We start from the raw sequence: 23,817 nt of genomic DNA, 5'->3' as shown, positions 1-23,817 counted from the left end.
TGTAAAGTTTATTCTGCTTCAGCTGGCACATCCTTTTACTAGGGTACAGCTCTCCAGGGGTCCTGTGGGTCCCCACTCTTTCCATAGGCTCCACATTATTTAAATGCCTTTAACTTCAAATGTGATTCCTCAGTGCTGTGAGACTTCCAGAAACTTCATTCTGATTTCCTGCAGCTTTCTACTTAACTTTGTATCCTGTGCTTTGTGCAGCCTGAGATTTGTACAGTTTTCATGAGGGAACCTCCTAAGTGTTAGTCTCTTTGTGTGTGTGTGTGTGTGTGTGTGTGTGTGTGTGTGAGAGAGAGAGAGAGAGAAAGAGAGAGAGATTGAGACCTCCTTCCAGAATCTTGGCTCCTTAAGTCCTTGTTGCCTTGGAAGACTTGAAATCAGTTTTTATGTCTATAGGCCTATGCATTTATAAAGTTTTTCTTGCTGCTTTCCCTCTTCGTTAAGATCCTCTGCCTGCATGCTCAGTCTGTTTTTCCTGAACCAAGAATCATCAAGTGTTCCCAGAGCAAAATAGTTTGAAGATTATCCACTTACTTTTCTGAAGTTCTCTTCTTTCTGACTTGGATTTCTGACTTGGTACGTTGGATTCTGATTGCCATGACAGTTTTCAATGTCTGTAAATGAGTTTTAAAAATATTGAATCTGCTTTTTCTAGTTGTTCTCAGTGAGAGAGTTGTTTTACCCCAAGGTATTACATATTAGCTGGAAGCCGATGTCCTCTTATACCAATTTTAGTATCTCCCCCTCTCATTTTTCAGTAAGCTACGATATCATTATAATTTCTTTTAGGGCTATGGGGACTATACATCTAATACAAGGAAATCACAAGATAATTGCTATTTGATTCTTTTTCAGGTTTGATGGGTGGTGACATGAAGATATTAATGCCTCTGCTTAAAGAGAAATGGTAGCATAAAATAAACTTTAATAGAAACTTACCTAATACTGTGAATGCCATAGACAAGAATATCAGAAGCCTCACACAATTCTAGATTTAGGTGACCTAAGTCCTTTTTGTTATCATTACTTCAATTTTAAGCTTCTTACCAAAGTAATTATTTGTTTTTTTTTTTTTTCAATTTTTTAAATATTTTGTCAAGGGGTAGGCAAATAGTTGACTGACAATCCTGGTCTTTTTAGCAAATCAAATATATAACAAGAATTCATCATTTTTTAAAAAGATTTATTTATTTATTTTAGAGAGTGAGGAAAGGCAAAGGGAGAGAGAATATTAAGCAGACTCTGTGCTAAGCACTGAGACCAATTCAGGGCTTAATTTCACCCTGAGATCACTCACAACCCTGAGCTATAATCAAAAGTCAGATGCTTAACTGACTGTACCAGGCGGGTGCCCCAAGGAGTCATCATTTTTAATTGATCAAAATTAAACTGAACTTGAAATTATGATTAATGAATCACAAGTTATTTATTATTTGAGAGAGAGAGAGAGCATAAGCAGGAGGGGCAGTGGGAGAGGGAGGGAGAGAGAGAGAGAATTTCAAGCACACTTCTCAATGAGTGTGGAGCCCTTCTTGGGACTCAATCTCATGACCCTGAGATCATGACCTGAGCTGAAATCAAGAAGCAGATGCTCAACTGACTGAGCCACCTAGGCACCCCCATGAATCACAAGTTATGATGAGTTATCAGCAACTATTTTCTGTTTTCTAAACACCTGCATTAATTTGCCATGATCACTTAATTTCTATGCCATATATAACATGTTTGGCAAACATGATTTTTTCATATTTTATTTAGATATTTGTCAAATGCTAGAGATACAAGAAACTTAACATGATTCATGTTCAAATTGAGATAAGCACATATGTAAAAGTACAAAATATACAAAAACTTTATGGATTCTATGATTTAGGTCAATTTAGGTAACTGAGACCCCCCCCCATCTGTATTCACAGAGATACATAAAATTAATGGTTTGTATCACTGTGGACTATAATTAACTTCATAAGAAGAGTCTTCAGTTAAATGAATATTAGTTCTGAGAGAAATTTGAGATAATCTAGTTTTCCAATTTTTAACTGATATTCCCCCACCCCGTTTTTTTTAAATTCAGGTATAAGTGACATATAAACTATTAGTTTTAAGTGTACCATATAATGATTTGATATTTGGGCACATTGTGAATTGATCACCATAATAAGTCTAGTTAGCATCTATCACCACACAAAGTCACAAAAGTTGTGTGTGTGCTTTTTTTTTGTTTTTGTTTTTGTCATGGGATAAGAACTTTTGATTTATTCTCTTGGCAACTTTAAATTACACATTGCAATATTATACTGGTTTTCATAAAGGTATTAGTTTGAATTTCCAAATTCTATACTTTTTATTTGATATTGTTCTTTAGTAGCTCATATTTTAATATGTATTTGTAGAGTTTTTATTTCAACCCTTTTTTTCAGCAGAAGAAAATATATTCACAGATCCTAGGCAATGCCGTAGTTTACTGGGGTAAAGCTATGAGGAGAAGGAATTTTACTCCCAAATTATATTATTATAAACTTTTTTAGAATAATATTTATTTATTGTGCTTATTTTTCATATTTAAAAAAGTGATAAATATTTATTGTAGTCAATTTGGAAAATATAGGAAAGCACAAATTATCTATAATTCTATGAATACACAGAAGTAAAACCACGATTACCATTTTTTTGGTACATCCTCATTTTTACGCACACATATAAATACATACATGTTTTTACTTATTATTTGTAAACTTAATTTTCAGTGGGGATTTTATGACATTCAATATTTAATATTAAAATTAATTTAGGAATTAGTTATAAAAACAATTAGCGTTTTTGATATTCCTGAAACTACCAAAGTGATGAAGAAATTCAGAAGTATTTCTGGTTTATTTTCCTATTAGGATTATTTCTCCATTCTGTTTTGGTTTTTTCAGTCATTCATTCATTTACTCTAAGTGGGTGCCCATATGTATTTTCACGTCCTCCACCAAAGTCCCTGGTTATGCATTTTGTCATAAGATGACTTTTAAGTCACTCCCTTCATTCTTAAAAGTGATCATTCTTTGCATGAGAGATTATATGGTTTCCTTTTATTTCCAAAAGTTGGGGCAGGAAAAAAGGGAGATAAGAAGCACACAATGGTAAACCTGATATAGAATCTGCCCTTCAGAAACTATGGCCTATCAAATGTAGGAGATAAGAATTAACATCAATAACTTATATAATACAAAGTGAAAAGGATCACGGGGGAGATGCAAAGAAATAATATACATTGTAATGTGGTCAAAAACTTGATAAATATGTTTGAATGCTAAAGGAAATATGTGCAAAATCTTGTGAAGAGTAAAGAAATTTCAGGAATGTATATAAAAGAACAAAAACTTTTTTTTATCAGGGAGTTACTGAAGTGATAAGGAGAGTGAGACTAGAATACCAGAGAGAGGAGAACCAAGAAGTGAACCAGTGATCTGCAGCTGCTTTTCTCAGGGAGCATCTGCCAACTCCAGGCCGCACTGAGGGAATAGAATCCAGGCATGACCCAAGCTGAGTATCCAGTCATGGCCCAAGCAGAGTCAGTGGAGGGAGGAGAGAAAGCAGAAGAGATGCTGTGGCCATCAGACTGAAGTGCTAAGAAGAGAGAGAGAGAGAGAGAGAGGCTTCAACACATGTCTAGCTTCTCTCTCAAAACATTTGCAATTGCCTGCAATTGAGCAGATCAGAAGGGTTAAAAGATAAACTAAACACTTCTGACATAGAGTGGTATTTTCATGGAGTCTTTCAATAAAGGAGACAGACCCACCTTTGGGGGGAATAAAAAAACAGAAATGCCTTTAGCAACCACTTGATGCTGGACTGACAAAATTGGAGACTCAGAGGCACTCAGTCTTAGGGTCAGGGCTCCCCATCATTTGCCTAATTCTGAAGTTGTGTGGGTCAGGAAGCCAAAAATCTAAGCTGAAAATCTTTGAAAAGCTGGCCAGAAGCTCCCATAGCCTCTTAATGCTGAGGTGATAAACACCCACCAGATGAGGTGTACTAGTGCACAGTCAGATGCTCTGTTGAAAGTCCTGAAGGGATATACCATAGAGTAGACCAGTTCCTGTCCCAGTTATAAAATAACTTTGACTCAGCTCAGTTCTGGATTAGATTAAGATAATCTGTCCTCTTCTGCTTAACAGATAAGGTGGTAAAGCAACTCTAGCACAGATAATACCATCTACCATGTACTGCCTCTACAGAATCTTATTTTATATGTGTATGTGTGCTTTTGAATGTGTGTGTGTGTGTGTGTGTGTGTGCTTTATGTGTTTAAGTGTGAAGGTATCATAGGTTTAGGCATGGAAAAGTTCGGATAATATTACAAAAAGTCAAGGAAACAATTAGACAATGGAAGCAGAGCCACAGGTGATACACTGATCGCTGTTGGAGGGTGTTAGAAAACCAAATCATTATTCTGAACATTTCTAAAGAAAAGAAAAGAATCACCCATTTGTCTTGTGTTTTCTGTTTGAACTCTACATCAAAGGAACTAAGTATCTGATGAGGGGAAATTCTACTTTAGAAAAGAAATCTAACTGACAAATACAGAAAGGATGATAGAATCGTAATAATGCCATTTTGCAGTTTTGTAATAAAATGATCTCCATAATGATCATCAGTGACTGCTAAAACCATTAGATGAAAGGCTGATGGGAAGTTTTGTAACATATGCATTAGGCTGATCACACCTGAACCTACTGATCAATCTTAATGTGATTAATAGACACCCCAATTTATGTGCCTTTTGGTCTGGTATGATAGGGAGCAAACACTATCTCCTATATGTTATACTCCTTGCACAATCATGATTCTGATCAAGCCCTCAGAACTAACTATCATTTCATAGGCAATATAGGTGGCAGAGGAACATATTTTACTCAACCAGTAAACCAGAGGAACATTTTACTCAACTAGTAAAATCTATAATCTGGGAAACAATCAGTATTTTTTCAACAAATAAATAGTCATCAAAAAAGGAGAAGGGAACATCTATAGATTAAAAAAAGCTTAAGAGAGTCACCAACAAAATGCACTACACAGATCTTGTTTGGATGCTGATTTGAAAATCAAAAGTAAAATAAAAATATATGAGATAATCAGGGAAATCCAAATAGTGACTTTAATAGTAAACATTTAATATCAAATATTAAAGAATTACTATGAATGTATTTTAGATATAATAATATTATTATTTTTCTTTTTATTATAAAAATGTGCACTTATATTATAGGCCTAGATACTGAATTACTTATGGATGAAACATAATGATTTAACTTTTCTTTAAATAAATGTCAGTATAGACAGAACAAGATTCACATATATATTATTATTGAAGCTGAATAGGGATATGGTGTTCATTTTAGTATTTTCTTCATGTTTTTATATTTTTGAAAATTTTCATAATAAAAGCCTTTTTTTTTTAAAAAAAGATGTCTGAAAAACAAACAGAAACAATAATATGAATTCTCACATACTAGTCTAAATTGGGCAAGCACTTGGTAGAGAAATTTGGCCATATATAAGAAAGATGAACGTACCCTCACAACAATCCACCAACTCTACTTCTAAGTCCATAACTTGGGACGCCTGGGTGGCTCAGTTGGTTAAGCAGCTGCCTTCGGCTCAGGTCGTGATCCCAGCGTTCTGGGATCGAGTCCCACATCGGGCTCCTTGCTCAGCAGGGAGCCTGCTTCTCCCTCTGCCTCTGCCTGTCATTCTGTCTGCCTGTGCTCGCTCTCTCTCCCTCTCTCTCTCTGATAAATAAATAAAATCTTTAAAAAAAAAATAAGTCCATAACTTAGGAAAACTCTCCCATATATGTGTATAGGAGACATAATCTAGAATGTTTACTGTGCATTGCTTAAAATAGCAAAATGTAGGAAACAACCTAAGTGGACATCAGTAGAATTGAGCATATTTTTGGTAGTGTGGTATGTATTCAGTTTAATTTAAGCAACTGAATTAGAACTGTTCTTGGAACACTACATCAAAAACTAATGATGTATTGTCTGGTGAATAACATTACACACACACACACACAGAATTAGAACTGTACCTATTAATGTAATACAAAATGGAAAAAAATGGGCAAATTACTGAATGGAAATAGTGTGATGCCATGTCAATAAAATCTAATAACATGGCAAACACTACCATATATTATTTATTAACACATATGAATATATGTTGTAAAACTATTAAATTCTGCCAAGCGATGATTCATATACCAAGTTTTCCCTGGGAAAGGCTAGATTAGTATTAAGAATAATATACAGAGGGCTTCAAATATGTTCTTAATGTTTTCAAAAGAAAGAAAACCTTATATAAGGAAAAAATGTTCATATTTGGCAAATCTATAATAATTAAATTGAATTTTATTAGGTCATTTTCTATAAGCTCTTATTAGCTTAGAAATCTTTATAATTAAAATTCTCTTTAAAGAACAGTATTTACACCTCTCTGGAGAAACTGCATTGTGTGTTTATATAAAGAACATTAATGTACAGTATTAGATATCCATGTACTAAAATGAAGAGTAGAAGAAATTACCATTTACAGAGGGCTTTCATATACAATCAGAGCTCCACTCTCCTCTCTGACGAACAAATATTTAGAAATAAATATTTAAATTCAGATAAGAAAAAAAATGCATTTGGCTTTGGAAAACAATCAGAGGCATAAATTATCCTATATTTATCTATAACCACTACAAATAAAAGGTGGACTACACTCTGCTAAAATGGTCTTGAATGGTTGCTGCCAATCTTTATGATTACTTTGGACAGCTGCCACATTATTATTTCCATGGTAAACTGACCATCTGGAATTGTATAGACTGCTTCTCTCTGCTAAAAGTAGACTCACTACCAAACCCCTCACAGAAACGCAACTGCAGACAGATGGTTAACCTGCTCTGTCCCTAGCTTTCACCCGCTCCTGCCACATCCATTCAGTGTCACTAGTGTTCCCCACCCCACCCCACAAACACCATCCTCCACAATCTGAAGAGAGTTTATTTTTTAGTAGAAATTATTGAAATTCTTAAATACATTCTGAAGTACAATGAAGTAAACTTTGAGATACTCTGGATTAGTCTACTTTAAATCTCACTGGGATTTAAAATATCTGGGTCTTTTGTCTGTGCTTTTGTTCCTCCATCCTTCAGAGAAAGGGTTTTAATAGTGATACCTTAAGCTGCGATAACATTTTGCTACTTAGAATCATTTTCACATTTATTCTTTCAACAACCCGTTATGGATGAGAAAACTGAATCTGAGAGGGGCAGATACACAGTTGGAGAGTGCCTGGTTTCCTGGGCCTTTATCCAGCCATCCTACTTCTGCACTACCTTGAGTGAAACCTGTTTGTAACAACTTCTCAAGTTCATGTGAAGAATCATTCCTTGAACAGAAACTGACATATGAATGAACTACTGTAAGGAAAATAACACATTATGGGGCTCCTGGGTGGCTCAGTCATTAAGCATCTGCCTTTGGCTCAGGTCATGATCCCAGGGTCCTGGGATCGAGCTCCACGTCAGACTCCCCGCTCAGCGGGAAGCCTGCTTCTCCCTCTCCCACTCCCCCTGCTTGTGTTCCCTCTCTCACTGTGTTTCTCTCTGTCAAATAAATAAAATCTTAAAAAAAGAAAGAAAGAAAGAAAGAAAATAACACATTAAAATAAAGTTATATGGGACTAAGTACACCCAAAGAGAGAAGGTCTCTTCTACAAAGGACAGTTGAACAATCGGACAATGAGAGCAGATGGGAGAAACTTGTCATAAGCAGTGACTCTATAGGAAGAGCAGAGGAGAGCAGAAGAGAAGGAAGGAGGAAAGGAAAAAAGAAAAGAAAAGAGGATGAAAGAAAAATAGAAGGAAAGAAGAGAAAGGAAAAAAGAGCAAAAGAAAAGAAAAAAAACTGCACTTTCAGAAGAAATTGAAGAGGAATCTTTCTTACTAAATTTCTGGGGTTTCTTTAAATCCATGGTTTCTGCCAAAAGATTCAAGCACAGATTTGGGACTTATATTTGACAAGTCTCCATATGCTGCATTTTCCCTCCAAGCTTTTACTCCGGCTTGCCGAATCTGGTTGGTTGAGTATGTGGTTTTACAGTTGCTAAAAATACCCTGAAGTCAAGTTCCTCTCAGTTTCTGTGCAGTGATAAAATGGACACTCTGGCATTAGATTTTTCAAGGCTCTGGCCTCTAACCTTTAATCCACCACCCCTTTCATAAAAGTAAGATCTGTAGGCATAGGGCATATACATTTCACTTCAACACAAAGAGAGTCAGAGACCGAAGAAAATGGCTCTATGAAGGAAATGTTGTAATTTTTTCAACTATTTCAATCAATAGTGAATTAAGGTGGCTTTGGGATTGCTGGAAGTTACTGTGTGGAGTTTGGCTGTCAATATGACTGCCACTTCTAAAGGATCCACAGAACTGTCCACAAACTGCCTCAGTTAATTCCAAGTCTGTGCCAGAGGCCGCAGATTTCCCTCCCCCGTCCCTGGGAGACCGAAGGGCTATCGTCCAGGCATGCCACACTCTGTGCACCTATGCGAATGTCAGCATGTCAAGTCTTTGAGCTGTCAAGGTGTTTCCCTGTGGTTTTTAGCATCATCATACACCCAGCAGACAAGACCAGCTACATCATTTGCACGGCCCGGTACAAAAAGAAAACATGAGGCCCTTGGTTGAACATACAGAGGGAAATGTTACAGAGACTATTATATAAAGCCTTTTCTCCTGTCGTCTCTCTCTCAACCTGTCTTTGTGGTTTTTTGTTTGCCATTTATTGTCGCACTCCCATGCCGGGTGTGGGGGAGGAGATTTGGGGGACAAGTGTGTACTCTACCAAGTGTTGCAGCCCTCACTCAGCGACTCCATGCTGGTGCAAACTTCAGGCCGCCAGATTCTCACCCATCCAGTCCCTGGCCTAACACTACAGGGAAATGGAACCAAACATCTCCCCGCACCCCTCCCCCCTACCCTAGCCCCTGGCAGACCAGTGATCTTCAAGGGAATTACGACAACAGGAGGTGGACTAGAAGTGCCTGCACAGAGGATGGATGAAAGGCTCACTCCTGTGGTGTTGCCTGTCAAACGCACTGTGGCCCTGCTAGTCCAGGGAGGGGAAGACCCATCACTGCCTGAGGTGCTCCACAGCACGTGCACTTGACCCTGATTTGATCTTCCTGCTCTCATGCCCAGAGCCCCTGCCACTGGTGGAAAGTGACGGTGATCCCTGGGCAGGTCAAGGTAGTGAAGCCTCCGAGGGTCCCGGGGGCACCAGGGAAGTCAGGGAGGCAGGACCCTGGGTAAGCCTGAGCCTCCAAGCCCTGAGTGCATGCTCCATTTCCCCAACAAACATCACTGACAAAACACAAATTAAGTGATACAAGGATTGCAGTTTTCAAAATGATGACTGTAGACCACTAAATCCCAAGTGCAGGGGCCTTCTGATGAGGAACAAGTGGTGCATCTGTACTGGCCAGAGGGCCCTGAGCCAGCCTGGGTGGGGTCCTGGCTTTCCAGCACCCTGGGACCAGGCCATATGCAGACATTATCTACAGGTAGAATTAACGGGGGGATTCAAGGGACGCCGGCAGTTTAGCAAGGGAAAGACAAATGCCTTGAGTGTATTTTCTGCCTTTCTTCCTGAGAAATGAAGTTGTCCTATTATTTTGTAGGTTAAGTATTCTTTCTTACTGATAACTTCATTTATATAGTGAAGCATCATACTTTTATCCCTTGTCATCTACTTGCTGGTATTTTCATTGTTGTCATCATTTTTGTGATTTCAGGTGGCCCTACTGAATGTCAGGGACAAATTACTTCAGCAAGGTTAATAGCAAACATTATCTTTTTTGTCTGTTTTTTTAAATAAATGGATCATTACAGTAGTAATGAAGTTACAACAAGGTGTTTCAAGTTTTTATCTTTGGGTGAGGATTTCAAATTATTCTGGGACTTTGAAATGATTTATTGAATGACCCAAACTTGGCAGGCATACGCATAGAGATTAATTTTATTTTTCTCTTTTACCTTCAACTGTGCTATGGAAGACTTTTTTCCTACCTTCTACTTTCAGATGAGATTCCTTGAATTCAGGAATTCTAGTGTATTCTTGTTTCAAACCTCAAATTCACATCTCTCCTTTCTCGCACGTGCCAGGCCTCAGTCTGGAAGATGTGGAATGGGAGGGGGCGTGGTCTTCTCCTGCAATATCGCTGGCTCCTCCCTCTTCTGTTTCCCCTCTTGTGTCCACTTTAGTGGGAAAAAAAGATAGGAAACATAGCCAAAGACTTTGACTTGACTGTGACTGTTGTGGTCCTCTTCTGATTAACACTGGATAGTTGTCACCAGAATCTGGGGGTAGGTGCTCAATGCTGATACTTAGGGAATATTTGTGGACTTTTAGGGATCCCTAGAGGGGACTTCATCTCTGAGAGTTCCTTCAGATTGAGATTCCCCCATCCATCCACCCAGAGTTCACCCACTGATGGTTCACCTTTAGCCTCTTGTTCCTGAAATTCTTTTCTGTGATTGGCAGCTCTCTTATGTGGAGTGGCAACAAGATGGCTTTTTCCCACTACCTTCTGAAGTGCTGCTTAATTCATGGGAAACCCACTTATCCTCACTCCAACAAATGATGGTAAAAAGCCAGCTGCCCGTGTTTGCCCGTTAGCCTTGCCATGACCATTCAATGCTCTTCTCCCCTTATCAGATCATCCTATGTGCTGTATAAGGAGACCTAAAGGTCAGGGAATCAGATGGCATTCTCCCCAAGTGGCAGATTCCTCCAGTCTCTCGCCACTCTCCCTCTCTCTACCATCAGATACACTCTGTCTGCGAGGGCCAAGAGATAAATGGAACTTTATAGGAAGTGACAACAATGCTTTTGTGATAACATAAAATGAAGGAAAACTAACAATGCAATTAAAATTCACAATGTAAGACATAAATCCACAAACACCCTTTAAGAGGGGTGATGGTCAGAGAGATTCAGCCTGCATCGGTGTGAGTGGAGATGGAGCCCATTGCCATGAGGAGGACAGGGGAATGTCAAGAGTGGAGGGAAAGAACTGATTTTGGACAGACAGACACACAGCAGAAAAAGCATCTGCCACTTGGAAAGAGTAAAAGAGTACCTTACTTTGAAAGGTAAAAGAAAGAATGCACTCCACTGATGTGGCTTTCAGAAATGAGCCTAGCAGCAAGAAACAGCCAATGCAAGGGAGACACATGGGGTTGGAGATGACATGGAGAAAGGCTCAGGAGCCAGGCAAGGCCCTGGACCAAGCCCAGGCACCACCTGAGTGGTGGGATCACTATATCTGTACACATGTATAACCACTCACTCACTGGGTGTCTTTTTCTTTTCAATCTTCAGGAAGAGGCAGCCAGAGTTCTCGCCTACCAGCCAATGTCCGTCGGCACATGTGCAGCTTTGAAAACCCCCACACTGCAGTGAATGTGTAAGAGAAGCTGCATGGACAATGTAGTGGTTTGCCCCTTGCTTTCTCTCTCCTGGGTTTTTCTACTTTCTAACATGGAAACAGATGTGATGCATGCCATCAAGAATGAGGAACCATTTACGTGCTGTGCACGACTGCCTTAATTTGATTGTCCATCGTTCTTAAAAGGGCACTGTCAAGTTGTTAGTCTTTTTGCTTTTTTAAGTTTCAATGCAAGACACAATACTTTTTCCAATTCTGGAGATTCACTTTTGTTTGTGACTCCCACTCGCAAGCTTGGAAGTGAATTTTCCCCCTTCATGAATTTGTCAGCTTTTTTCTTGGCAAACAGAGCTCTTTGCTTTTTCTTCTTTTTTCTTTCTTTCTTTCTTTCTTTTTTTTTTTTTTTGTATTTTTGTTTGCTTTTTTGCTGTTGCACAATTGTTTGAAATGATGCTGTCTGCATTAAAGTAAAAGCCACACCTTGAACTTATGGAGAGTTCCATAATATCAGTTTGAGGGGGTGGGCCCTGACAGGAGCCTCTGCTGGGTGCCTCCCGCATCCTGGGGTGCACAAAACAAAAGTTTTGTGAGTCCCATGAAAAGAGTTTTAAGAAAAGGAAATGTGGTTATTTCTCCAGAATTCTGAGTGTTTTTATCAGATTTTCAACATCTGATAAAAATGGTGCATGTTTGGTCCAATTTTTGACCTTTAGATCTTGACAGTGTCTCTTTAAGTTAACAAAAGAACATAGACCATGTTCAATTCATTGTGCATGGAGTCTGTGGTCATTTTCAGCTGTTCCTTTACAGCCCTTCAAACTCCTGGGAGAGTCAAAGGTACACATTCCTGCAGCAGGAGGGAGTCCACTGATAAGGTGTCTGTGGCTTGAATAGCTCTTCAGATGAGAAGAGCCCAATTTGTTCAAATGTTTGCTACTGAACCTGGCTGTGGAGGCCAGCGTATGAGGCCATGGTGTCTCTTCACTCAGTGGAGTGCATTGGAAAATCTGTGTTTTGATATTCCCTTAAAAAGCCCAAATAGGAAGAGTGTGGTCTCACTCAAATCATACTGATTCTTTAAGGGGAGAATATGGTAGCCATGCCAGTATGCTTTAGGTGGTGGTCAGGAGGACCCTGCTCATCTAGATCAAAGTCACTCTAGTCTGCTTGGATGCACCGTCTGTAATTTTCCCAAGTCAAAACGCATTGGGGATTTCTTACAGCATGGGTTGAGTCTGACCAAGGGCACAACAAGGAGATCCTGATCATGACAGCTGCTGGCTGCCTGTCAAAAGGGATTGATGGGAATAGTAGATGTGTTTGTCTTGCTGTGACAGCAGGGCCAGAAAGAGAGGAGAGTCACCTAATTTCATTATTTAAAGGTGAGTGCCTAAAAGCAAAAACAAAGACTGAATGTGGGTACATTCTTGGTAGGTGATGACACAAAACAAAACAAAACAAAACAAAACCCTGATCGGCAAAGCTCATAGGTTGGTTTTTAAGAATTCTCGGAAAAGGATCTATTCAAGCCTTCTTTCAGGAGACTATAAAGGATCAGGAAAAGATTGAGAAGAGACTGGCTATTTATAGCCTTGGCTGTTCATCAACAAACAACAACAAAAATGATATGTTCTCTGTGTCACCTTCAGTTCCCACAGCTTTTGTGAACAATCAAGGCAAAGGGACTAGTGATGGAGATAAAGTTGCCTACTGGACCGTTATGGTCTGCCTAGCTCTATCTTGTCTCTGAGGAATAATCCCAGCAGAGCAATGCACTGTCCTATGTTTCCAGAGCAAACTGCGAGGACTCCAGGAGTAGAGTAGAGTTGAGTTGAGGAACATCAAATGACTTGCTATTAAAATTACAGGTCTGGTAGCATGGAGCATGGAAGATACAATAACGCTTCACTTGAAGTTTCTTAAAAGGGAATGGAATCTAGACTCATCTAGACTTCCTGGAGGAATATAATTACAACTTGTATACCTCTGCTAGAACAATACTCCTGTACCAACATGATGTCTTCAGTAAACTTTGGCACGAGAATTTCTTTCCTCAGCCAGTAATCATGATTAGGTTGAACTAATGGCCATTTAAAATGTACTTAGGAAAAATTTAGTAACCATCAGAATTCTATTCAATAGTTTGAAACAGATTTGTCAGTTTTCTCAAGACAGTAGACCCTATGCTTGGACAAAGTTTATGGAGCCTCCCGTTCTTTGGTGAGCTCTTTTTGTTTGTGGATGTCTTTATCTTAATTGATTCACTGAAGAGAGCACAAAGCTTAATAAAGGCAAACTGATTTCCTTTGTGCTGTCGTGTATCCTGTATCATAACTTTAACATATAGAATGTGATTCATCTAAAGATTTTAAAAAGAGGACTTATATTTAGACTTTGAGATATTGTAAATTTCGGTAAGCCAAGTGGTTCTCTGACTAACTTATGATGTTAGAATCAGAGGAGAGGGATAAAATTCACAATGCTATTTAAGACTGATATCCGCAGAAGCCACCAAGTTCCCATGTAGTCAAAATGCAATTGTGTCCAATAACATATTCAGAGATTTTCTACCTTACTAGTGGTGAATCAAAAAGGTGAGAAATTTTAATTATGTTCACATAGGCTCCCGGGGATTATATACTGAATATGCAGATTTTTCTGGAAAGCCTTCAAAAGTGTAACTGGCATCAGTGGAAGTCCTTTGTACTGAAGATTAACTTGGTGTTGCCTGGGAAAACAAGACTCTGACTCATATGGCTTCAAATAGTTCCTCTGCCTGCGAGTCTACAAGAATCACTACTCAGACTTCCTTCTGGTACCAGCTCCTTGAAGCAGGAAGAGGCAAGGCATTTGGACAACACATATCTGGCATCCCTTTCCGAGTGTCTCAGTTGGGGGTGCAGTCTTTTTGGAAAGGCCTTGTGTGCCCACCTTGGCCACTCGGCCATAGGAAAACTGCCCGTAAGCCTGTAGCTTTGGTTTTATCTCTGGACTTGGTAAGCCATTCTCTCCATGCTGTGACTCAATGGCACTTCCTGTTTCCACTGTCATTTTCAGAGAAAACAAATGCTAACCTCTTTAGGTTCCAAGGAGTGAGTCTCCCCTCCTTCTGCGAAGGTCTTGCCTTGTCTGTGGGCTCTCTGGATGCCATCCTTATGTTTGTCATGAAGCGATGAAGCCTCGTGGCAAAGACTGGAATTGGACATAAGGGAGACAGGTGCTGTGGAAGCTTCCCCCTCAGGCAGCTTGTGCAGGATGCTTCCCTCCTGATCTCAAACACCCACCCACTGTTATTCCCATTTTAGACCTCTCTGGAGCAGAGAGCGGTGTACCCTGCAGATGTAACTAGTACTTACTGAAACAAATAAAACAGACAAGATCACTCCGAATGCTGAAGATATACTAATCTGTTTACGCCGCCCACTTCCAACCATTCTCTAAAGTGCTGTAAATATTGGGTTTTCTGTTTGGGGGGATTGTTAGACTTATCTAATGAGAGAAAAACCAAAGCAAGATCCCAAGTCTGTCATAGCTGGCATGGCAGCCCCAGGCCTGCTTGGCTCTGCACACTCCCAGTACAGATCACCATCTACATCCTGGTGCCTCTCCAGCCTAACAGACTTTTCCTTCAATAACTTCTGTATCGATAAATATCTTTTGCCACCTGAGGTATTCACGCCAAATGTTACTGAATTTGATCTTTGAATATGAGGTGGTTTTAAGCCTGGGGTCTGCCTTCTGAAGTGAGAGCAGGAAGGATGGGGTGTTTTATGACAATTATGTGGTGTTTATAGATCACGCTTTTCCTAATACTTCTATTTAGGAAATGAAGTAAAATTGAATAATAGAAGGAAGCAGTTGGTGACTGAAACGGAAGGCATTAAAGTTATCTGGGATTAAACCGAAGATTTATTTCATAGTAATATTGCACTTTGATAATGCATTTACTCCTTTTGGCTGCCCCCTATTTTATACATTTTTTCTCTTCTTAATATCATAGCAGTGGACTCCCAGCCTTTTCAAATAGGGTAATCCCTTTTCACACCAAAATGCTTATTAAACCTCCACCCAAATCAGTGATAGTAATCGTATTGTTTTTTTAGTAGCCACTTGACCACAAAACACAAAAAAGCTTCTCAGAATTTAGCTACACTTGTATCTAGCAACACACTTTATTGTGATAGCATTTACATGCATTTCAATATAACAATGTACAATCTATCAAGACATAGTACCGATCCAGTCTAAAAGCATAGCTCATCCCATGTGTAGATTGCTCATCCCATGTGTAGATTCATGGACCATTCGAGCTGTATATGAACCCAATGTCAGAAAAACCTGATTCAGGAGAACTAAACTTTATACTCTGGGCTGAAGTTTCTATGAGATGATACATTTCCTTCACTATCTCTGGTTTGTAGGAAGCAATTTGTTTTGTCCTTGGGAAAAAAAAAAAAAGGTTAATCTAATTTTCTTAATCTAATAAATGCCCTGGGACATTAGAACTGTTTCCTAATTAAACAGTTCTTTACAGCAAATCTAGAGCAAGACTCTGAGGGGAAGGAAAGCTGCTAATTTTGACAGCCAGGGTAAAAACCTCCCATTTCATGAATAAAAATGGTATTGGATTAAAACAGAACTAAGATGTGATTTTATCTATACGCAAGATGATTAATAATGCCATTAAAATAGGGAAGCACATGATTTAAATAGAGGCCCACATAGGGCTCTGGGAAGTGAGGAAAACAGCCCATGTGAGTGAGTGAATGAAGTTAAGTCCCGAGAATAGAAGAATGCCTTTTTGCTGGGATGTATGGAGACTGGAATAATTGCTTGTTGGGGTATGTAAGTCTGGTGGTTAAGTAAACACCCACACATACACACACATATGCACACACACACACACACACACACAACTAAATAAAGACTCAAAGCATCATTTTAGTTTAATGAATTAAAAAAAAAATAAGCTTTGAGAGGCAGGCATTGGAAGAAGGAAAAAATGTATCCATTGCAATTCAAAGAGATGCAAATTAGGGGCTCCTGGGTGGCTCAATCCATTAAGGATTTGACTCTTGATTTCTGCTTAGGTCATGATCTCAGGGTCCTGGGATTGAGGCCCTCATTGCGCTGCATGCTCAGGGTGGAGTCCACACTCAGGAAGGAGTCTGCTTGTCTCTCTCCCTCCCCCATACCCCTCTCCCCAGTCATACTCTTCCTCTCTCTCTCAAATAAATAAATAAAATCTCTTTTTAAAAAAGTGATGCAAATCATTGAGGTTGAATGGTACACTAAAGCATATTTAAGAGATAAGACAAGAGGCAAATCAGTTTTATACTTTCTGGAAGAGTCATAATGAATGTGTTAAGAGAGAGAGAGAGGCAGCCTGAGTGAAGTAGGGATTGGAGGAAGTTGAGAAAGAAGGAGGTGGGAGGTGAGCTCACCTAGAGTTTCAAACTCAGAACTGTGGATTGTGGTCATGGTTGCTGACTGGTTGACTGTGTGTTCATACTGGGAACACAAACCGTCTGTTCTATAGTTGACTCAACTCAGAAGAAAGGTATTCTAACAATAGTGTAGAAGCTGAAAAGCCAGTAATTTTGCATTTACAAGTACTTCTACATTCTCAGGGAATATATTAAGCATATATTTCAGAGAAATATTAAGTTTCACATAGTATTTTAGAGATGAGATTTTTCTTAGATAATTAAACATATAGCCTAAATGCGGTGCCTGGGTGGCTCAGTCAGTTGAGCATTTAAGTCTTGGTTTCAGCTCAGGTAGTGATCTCAGGGTTGCAAGGTCGAGCTCCCCCCCCAACCCCACTGTTGGGTTCCACACTCAGCAGGGAGTCTGCTCAAGATTGTCTCTCCCTCACCCTCTGCCCCTCTTCCCACCTGCATGCTCTCTCTCTCTCTCTCAAATAAATAAATAAATATACATATATATATATATATACACACACATATGGCATATAAATTATAAGATAGAGGAACTACCTTTTCATAAATAATGAAATTTTAACTAATTTTATTATTATTTATATATTATTTAACAAAATTTTAACTAATATTTAACTATTCTAAGACTTTTAAATCCAGAGTATTCCATAATAGGTATCAGAATTTCTGCAAGACTCTGTATTTATTTGGCTCACTTCACTTTTCAAGATTATAATATATAAAATGTCAAAATATTATCATCCTCATAGATGCAACATGCAAAATTTTTGAAGTATTCATTCTTGTATTTTCAAAATGACTAAATAAATCATTATATTAACTATTGATCACTTCCTACATTTTTCGAAACAAAAGACCATGATACAGAATAGTCTATTTCACACATCCACCTAAGAAAAAAAATGTTCGTGATTCCTATTCCTTTTACTGTCAAAAATGTGTTGACATTGTGCTACTTTCTCTGTTGTTTTCATGGATACACTGAAAAAGCAAACTCAAAAAAAAAAAAAAGAACAACACACACACACACACACACACACACACAAAAAAAAATATCCTGATGTAAGTATTAACACTGATGTTATTAATAGTATGCTATGGTAAGGTACCGCCATCTGCTAAAAGTTGTACAGGGAAAAAAAAAAAAAGCCAGAAGTCCAAAAGTAATTCGAGAGTTGTTACAACATACAGAATAGAATCTGAGTGCTAGGCACAGTACTTCTCTTTTCTTCCACCTTCTCCTCCTCTTCCTTCTCCCGCTTCTTTCTCTTCTTCATCCTTCTCCTCTTCCTTCTCCTAATTGACTGGTTTTTTGATGGTCCTGTAAAGAATGAAAGGTCCAAAAGCAGGAGGGCTGCTGGTACCCTAACCTTTTTCTTCTCCAAAGCTCATCAAGGAAAAGGGCAGGCAGGGACCTTTGCCTCTGTAACTTCTGCTTTCTCTGAATCTCCATTTTGTCTTGTTTGCGTCACCAGCTATGTTGAAGGGCTAAACCAGGGTCTGAGCATCCGTGTTTTGCTGGGCTTCCTGGTTCTATAACTTTTCAAACACACCTAGTGAAAAGTCCCCAGCGGGGAAATCCCAAACTAACAGCTGTGAATCAGGGCCTTTATGTGAATTGTGATTCATTGTATGTGTCGGGAATAATGCGTTGAAATAAAAAGAAAGGCAAAAGTTATGACACACTGAAGTGGAAAATGGGCCTGGGTTTTCTGTCATCTGCTTTTTTCTCTTCTGTACAGGTGCCACGTGCCTGCCCTTGCTACTCTGGTACCAGGAGATACCCACCTAGAAAGGGCGACTGAGGGGATGTATTTTATAACCTCACGGGACAATGAGAGTAGCTTAATCTGTGGGTTTTAATTTGTTCCAGGGGCTTCAGAAGAAAGGAAGGCAAGGGCTATGGTGGTTATGTTCTCTTGTCCATGCGCATCTGTAGTTTTATTTCTTATTTGTTTCCTCCATCGATTTTGGAATCTTTCAAGGGCTTGCACTGAGTGGCAACATTGTGGTTACCTTAAGTGTATCTGTGAGTATGTGAGTGTGTAATAACTTTGTGAAATCTCAGGCAGAAATGAACATAGCTGCTTCTGCAGCAGGCTGGTGTTTCTCCCCCCTCCGACTTTCTTAGGGTCAAAGTGTTCTGCCTCGCCTTGGGGTTGATGGAATCACTGACTGCAGCTACAGAGGCAAGCTGTGGTCGCTGCCATTTTTGGTCTTTGACCTGTAATAAAGGGAGGTTAAGGGTATGGAGGCCAGGCATACAGTCGGGCGGGGAAGGGGGGAGTGGGGGTATCAAATTGCATTGAGCTGGGATTGCATATAATTTATATGTATTTTCTCCTGTATGCATGATATATCTGCAAATAAATCCATCTCTATTTTATTCATAGTTCTAATGGCAAGTCTGTGTCATGGTCTGAACCAGGTGGAAGACAGGTGCCCAAGGGACAGCACATGTGGCACCGCCTCTCTGTGCACGTGAAGACCAATGAGACGGCCTGCAACCAAACAGCCGTCATCAAGCCCCTCACTAAAAGTTACCAGGGCTCCGGCAAGAGCCTCACCTTTTCAGATACCAGCACCAAGACCCTATACAACGTAGAGGAGGAGGATGCCCAGCCGGTTGGCTTCAGTCCTCCCAACAGTCCTTCTATGGTGGTGCACCGACGGGTGCCAACTGCGGTGAGCACCCCACCTCTGCCGCCCCACCTGACCACAGAGGAGACCCCCCTGTTCCTGGCAGACCCGGCCATCCCCAAGGGCTTGCCCCCTCCGCTCCAGCAGCCACCGCAACCGCAGAAATCCCTGATGGACCAGCTACAGGGAGTGGTCAACAATTTCAGCACCGGGATCCCGGATTTCAATGCGGTGCTCGCAGTTCCTGGGGGCCCGGGGAACGGGGTGCGCTCGCTGTACCCGCCCCCGGCGGCCCCGCAGCACCTGCAAATGCTCCCGCTGCAGCTGAGCACCTTCGGGGAGGAGCCCACCTCCCCGCCAGCAGACGACGACGACGAGGACGACAGCGAGAGGTTCAAGCTCCTCCAAGAGTACTTGTATGAGCGGGAAGGGAACACGGAGGAAGATGAACTGGAAGAGGAAGACGAAGATCTGCAGGCGGCCAGCAAACCCGCCCCTGAGGATTCGCCTGCCCTGACGCCTCCGTCGCCTTTCCGTGACTCCGTGGCCTCGGGCAGCTCGGTGCCCAGCTCCCCCGTGTCCGAGTCGGTGCTCTGCACCCCTCCCAACGTGACCTACGCCTCGGTCATCCTGAGGGACTATAAGCAAAGCTCTTCCACCCTGTAGGAAGGAGGTGTCCACTTGGAAAGCACGAGAAACCAGGGAGCACCAGCACCTCTGGAGATGTGCGGCTAGCTGGGAGGAAGAGATGGGAGAGGAGCGTGAAGTGTGCGAGAAAGGGAGACAATGCTGCTGCTGCCTTAGGGAAGGCCAGAGGAAACTGCTCTGCAAGCAAAAAAAAAAAAAAAAAAAGAAAAAATATCCCAGCGAGGATCCCGATTCTTGAATTATTCAAAAGCCTTCTCTGGGAAGAAAGGGAATTCTGACAAAGCACAATCCCATATAGTGTACAACTTTCACCGCATAAATAAATAAATACATGCGTACATAAACAAACAAACAAATAATCTCTTCTTTTGGACAATTGTGCATAGATACACTCACCCACACGCGCTTGGCTTGAGGAGACAGCACCTGTGGACCAGCCAGGTGAATCCTTAATTGACATCATGGTATTCATGGCAGTCGTGGCGAGCGTGGGGGCAGCCAGACCCAGCAGGTGGGTGAAGGAGGGCCAGGGATGGAACCACCCGTGCAACAGCAGCTCATTTTTCTCTATCCCTTCTCCTTATCAGTGTTCAGGAGCCTAGGGAATTGGCCCAGACAGGGGCCTCTCTTCACCCATTACACCTGAGGCAGAGCCAACCTTGTCACACTTGGAAAAAAAATGTATGGACACCCTGCTGCTCTGTGATGTTTCTCTACTTAGGAAAACAGGAATCAGAGCAAAAGCATCACCAAAAACTGCTTCATCAAGAGTGCTAAGGCAAGATGGAATGAGACAGGACATAAGCGTGAGGTGGTGAACACATTCAGCGCAGGTAACGTTCCATAGCTGATACTCGCTTATTGGTGATTTTGGAAAAAATGCTAGAACAAGATTGTTTGGAGAGTGGCAGAAGATGTTTTGTGGATGATCTTGTGTTTGTGCCAAGGGGGCTCTTCTCTGCCCTTCAATAAAAGAGAACAAAACATGTGGCAAAATTGTTACCTTACATTTACTGTAGCAAATATTATTACCAGTTGAACTTCTAAGATGCAGTATGTGTACTTGGTGCCATTGTTTCTCCTATGTACTAAGGAAACAAATGATCTTCGAACTTAATGATGTACTCATAGCAACTATTACTGGTTCAATGACAAATAATTCTTTCCTCTTGTCATCCAAGTCCCTATAACTAGTACGTAAATGTGCTCCTATGTCCTTGTGTACATGTGATAATAAAATTTGTGCAATGTAATGTCAATGGAATTGCAACCGGAAGGTTGTCTTTCCAATAGAGTATAGATATTTTTATGTTCTAAAAATGTTTTATATATTGTCACCAATATTTACAGAAGTTCTTTGAAGGTTTGAGTGCTGTGGTCTCGTGGTTTTCATATGCTGCTCAGATGGTTCTTCCTCATCTAAGAGGGAATTTATTTTTCAGATATTTAATGATGTGGAACACGTTATTAATGAAGTGGCTTGAAAATTTGTCACGTTAAAAATTCACAAAAAACTGTGGGTAACAATAAAGAGGTACATTTTATAAATTCTCACACATCATTATTAAAACATGAGATTGAAATGACAGTATTAAGATTATTTCAGGTCACTTTAGATTTTTTTTAAAAAAGATTTTCCACAGTAACGTGAGCTTTCAGTGATTGAAATATATATTAACCTCTATGTCTGGTCATATTTTTTCAAGTCATCTATCTATCACTTCTTACTTTCTTTCAATTGTTATTTCCATGTACTTTTATTCCTCCATTTTCACTGTCATCGCTTTTCTTTATGTTTTTGTCATTTGCTGTATGTAATATCCATGTATGTGTAATCCAGTTGTTTCATTTTTACCTCCTCATTACACCCAATAAAAGCAATTTTTCTTGCTGTTTTGATTTCTTCTATTATTTGTGGAATGAAGCTCACCCCTTTAAATATCTGTTTATGCCTTATGTGCAGTCATATTTTAATATGCTTCCTTCATGTGGAAGCTGATTTCTCAGCCAAAAATCATCTTAGAATCTTTAAATACCCACTGCATCATTTGTTCAGAATTTAACATCAGCTCCAATGTTTGAGGCCCATGTTTCTTATGTCTTCCCATATTCTACTGCCAAGTTTAGTTGGTTCCATATCAAGAATGGACTGCCTTTCCCTTAAAAAATTATTTGTAACCCCTTTGGTAGAAAGACCTTGTGACTGAAACAAATTTTAGTTCCATGTTTTCACAATGAAGCAGAGTGAGGAATGTAGATGGTTCCAGTGCTTAATAGATGGTCTGCTTACTGGAAAACTAGCAACTAAAAGCTTACTATCTATTATTTGTGAAACATGTTTTTTTTTAAATCTTAATGCCACTAATATATGTCCTTGATATCACAGGACTTGTGCATTCAGATTTTTTTTTTTTTTTAAGTAAGAATAGACCAGGAAAGCTGCTCTACTATTCAAATAATATAAGATGTCAGTTTGTTCTGAGGTTTTAGTCTGAGACATTTGGTGAACACATTCAACACCTATTACATTATTTCTCTGAATGCCTAATATTATCATGATTAAAAGTTTTCTTGAACATAATACAGTATTAGCTCTTATAGCATAATTGTTCAAAATTGGAAATGTACACATACGTACCCTGTACCAAAAGGGCAGATACTCTTCACCTTAATGTATGTGCTTATACAAGTTGTTTAGCTTCTTGTAAAAGTGTATTCCTTTGGCTCATTACTGCCTTTTGTCTGATAATCTTGATAATGCTGTATAATAAATGTTTTCTATTTATTAAATGTGTGTATTCTTTATGCTTTGTCAGAGTTACAGTAGGAGAAATAGATTGTTATAAAAAAACAATTACGGTGGCTTGATTTTGCTCACAACTTGTCTTCTAGATCAAAGTGGGAGAACATCATATAAAATCTGTAGGCCAGGTAGGTGACAGAGTACATTTTGATTGTAAGAAAAGTGGTACCTGAAACTCTAAATTTAAAATTAAATCCAGAATTTGAATATTTAATGCTATGGCAGACATTGTCTTTCATCTTTTTCATAGAAAGTCTGAGCCTTAACAAACTCCTGGGTCTCCCGCAGAGTTCTGCAGACAGAGGCACTGAAGGCTGCCATCTCTCTTTTATTTGTGCACCACAAGACTCATACTCTAGAGGAACCTGGTTTCTTACTTTGTTGACATTCTCCTTCTAATCCCTTTAATTTCAATGGAGACTTCACTGGTCTTCAAAACAAAGAAGCCCATTATTTGTCTCTTGCCATAAGATACCTACAAAGTAAAGCACCTACACGGTGTTAGTCAAGAGGAGAGCAATGCTAGTACAAGGGCCAAATCCATGAGATTGTGATGTATTTAGATTGTGGGAGCAAGGTGTATATAGAAAGGCTGATGTTGGAGAAATCTCCAGAATCTGGGGCTGAGACACCAGGGGGTTTCTTCACTGTGTCCAGAAAATAGAATGAGAAATCATGAAAAGGGTGCTTGATGTCTGAGAGAGAAAAGTCATAGGAGAGGGAATGAGAAAGAAGAGAAATGAAGAAAAAGAAAAATGGAAATGT

General features: G+C 39.8%; 1 protein-coding gene across 2 annotated transcripts in view; it reads left to right on the top strand.

Moving 5' to 3' along the window:
* The window catches only part of GRM1 (glutamate metabotropic receptor 1), a 409,697-nt gene extending 386,665 nt beyond the window's left edge, over positions 1–23,032 (top strand). Inside the window, exons 9-10 of one of the 2 annotated variants that reach the window (XM_004752770.2) lie at positions 11,433–11,517; positions 19,355–19,461. In XM_004752770.2, coding sequence (XP_004752827.1) covers positions 11,433–11,493 — 61 coding nt within the window. In that variant the 3' untranslated portion in view covers positions 11,494–11,517; positions 19,355–19,461. Of the gene's footprint in view, positions 1–11,432; positions 11,518–19,354 lie in introns of both variants that reach the window. The other variant, XM_004752768.3, reaches the window with a different exon arrangement.
* The last annotated feature ends 785 nt before the right edge of the window (positions 23,033–23,817 follow it).

The sequence above is a fragment of the Mustela putorius genome, unplaced genomic scaffold (genome assembly GCF_011764305.1).
Source record: "Mustela putorius furo isolate JIRA1106 unplaced genomic scaffold, ASM1176430v1.1 tig00003863_pilon_pilon_pilon, whole genome shotgun sequence".
Lineage (NCBI taxonomy): Eukaryota > Metazoa > Chordata > Mammalia > Carnivora > Mustelidae > Mustela > Mustela putorius.
This window is presented reverse-complemented; position numbering and strand designations above follow the sequence as displayed.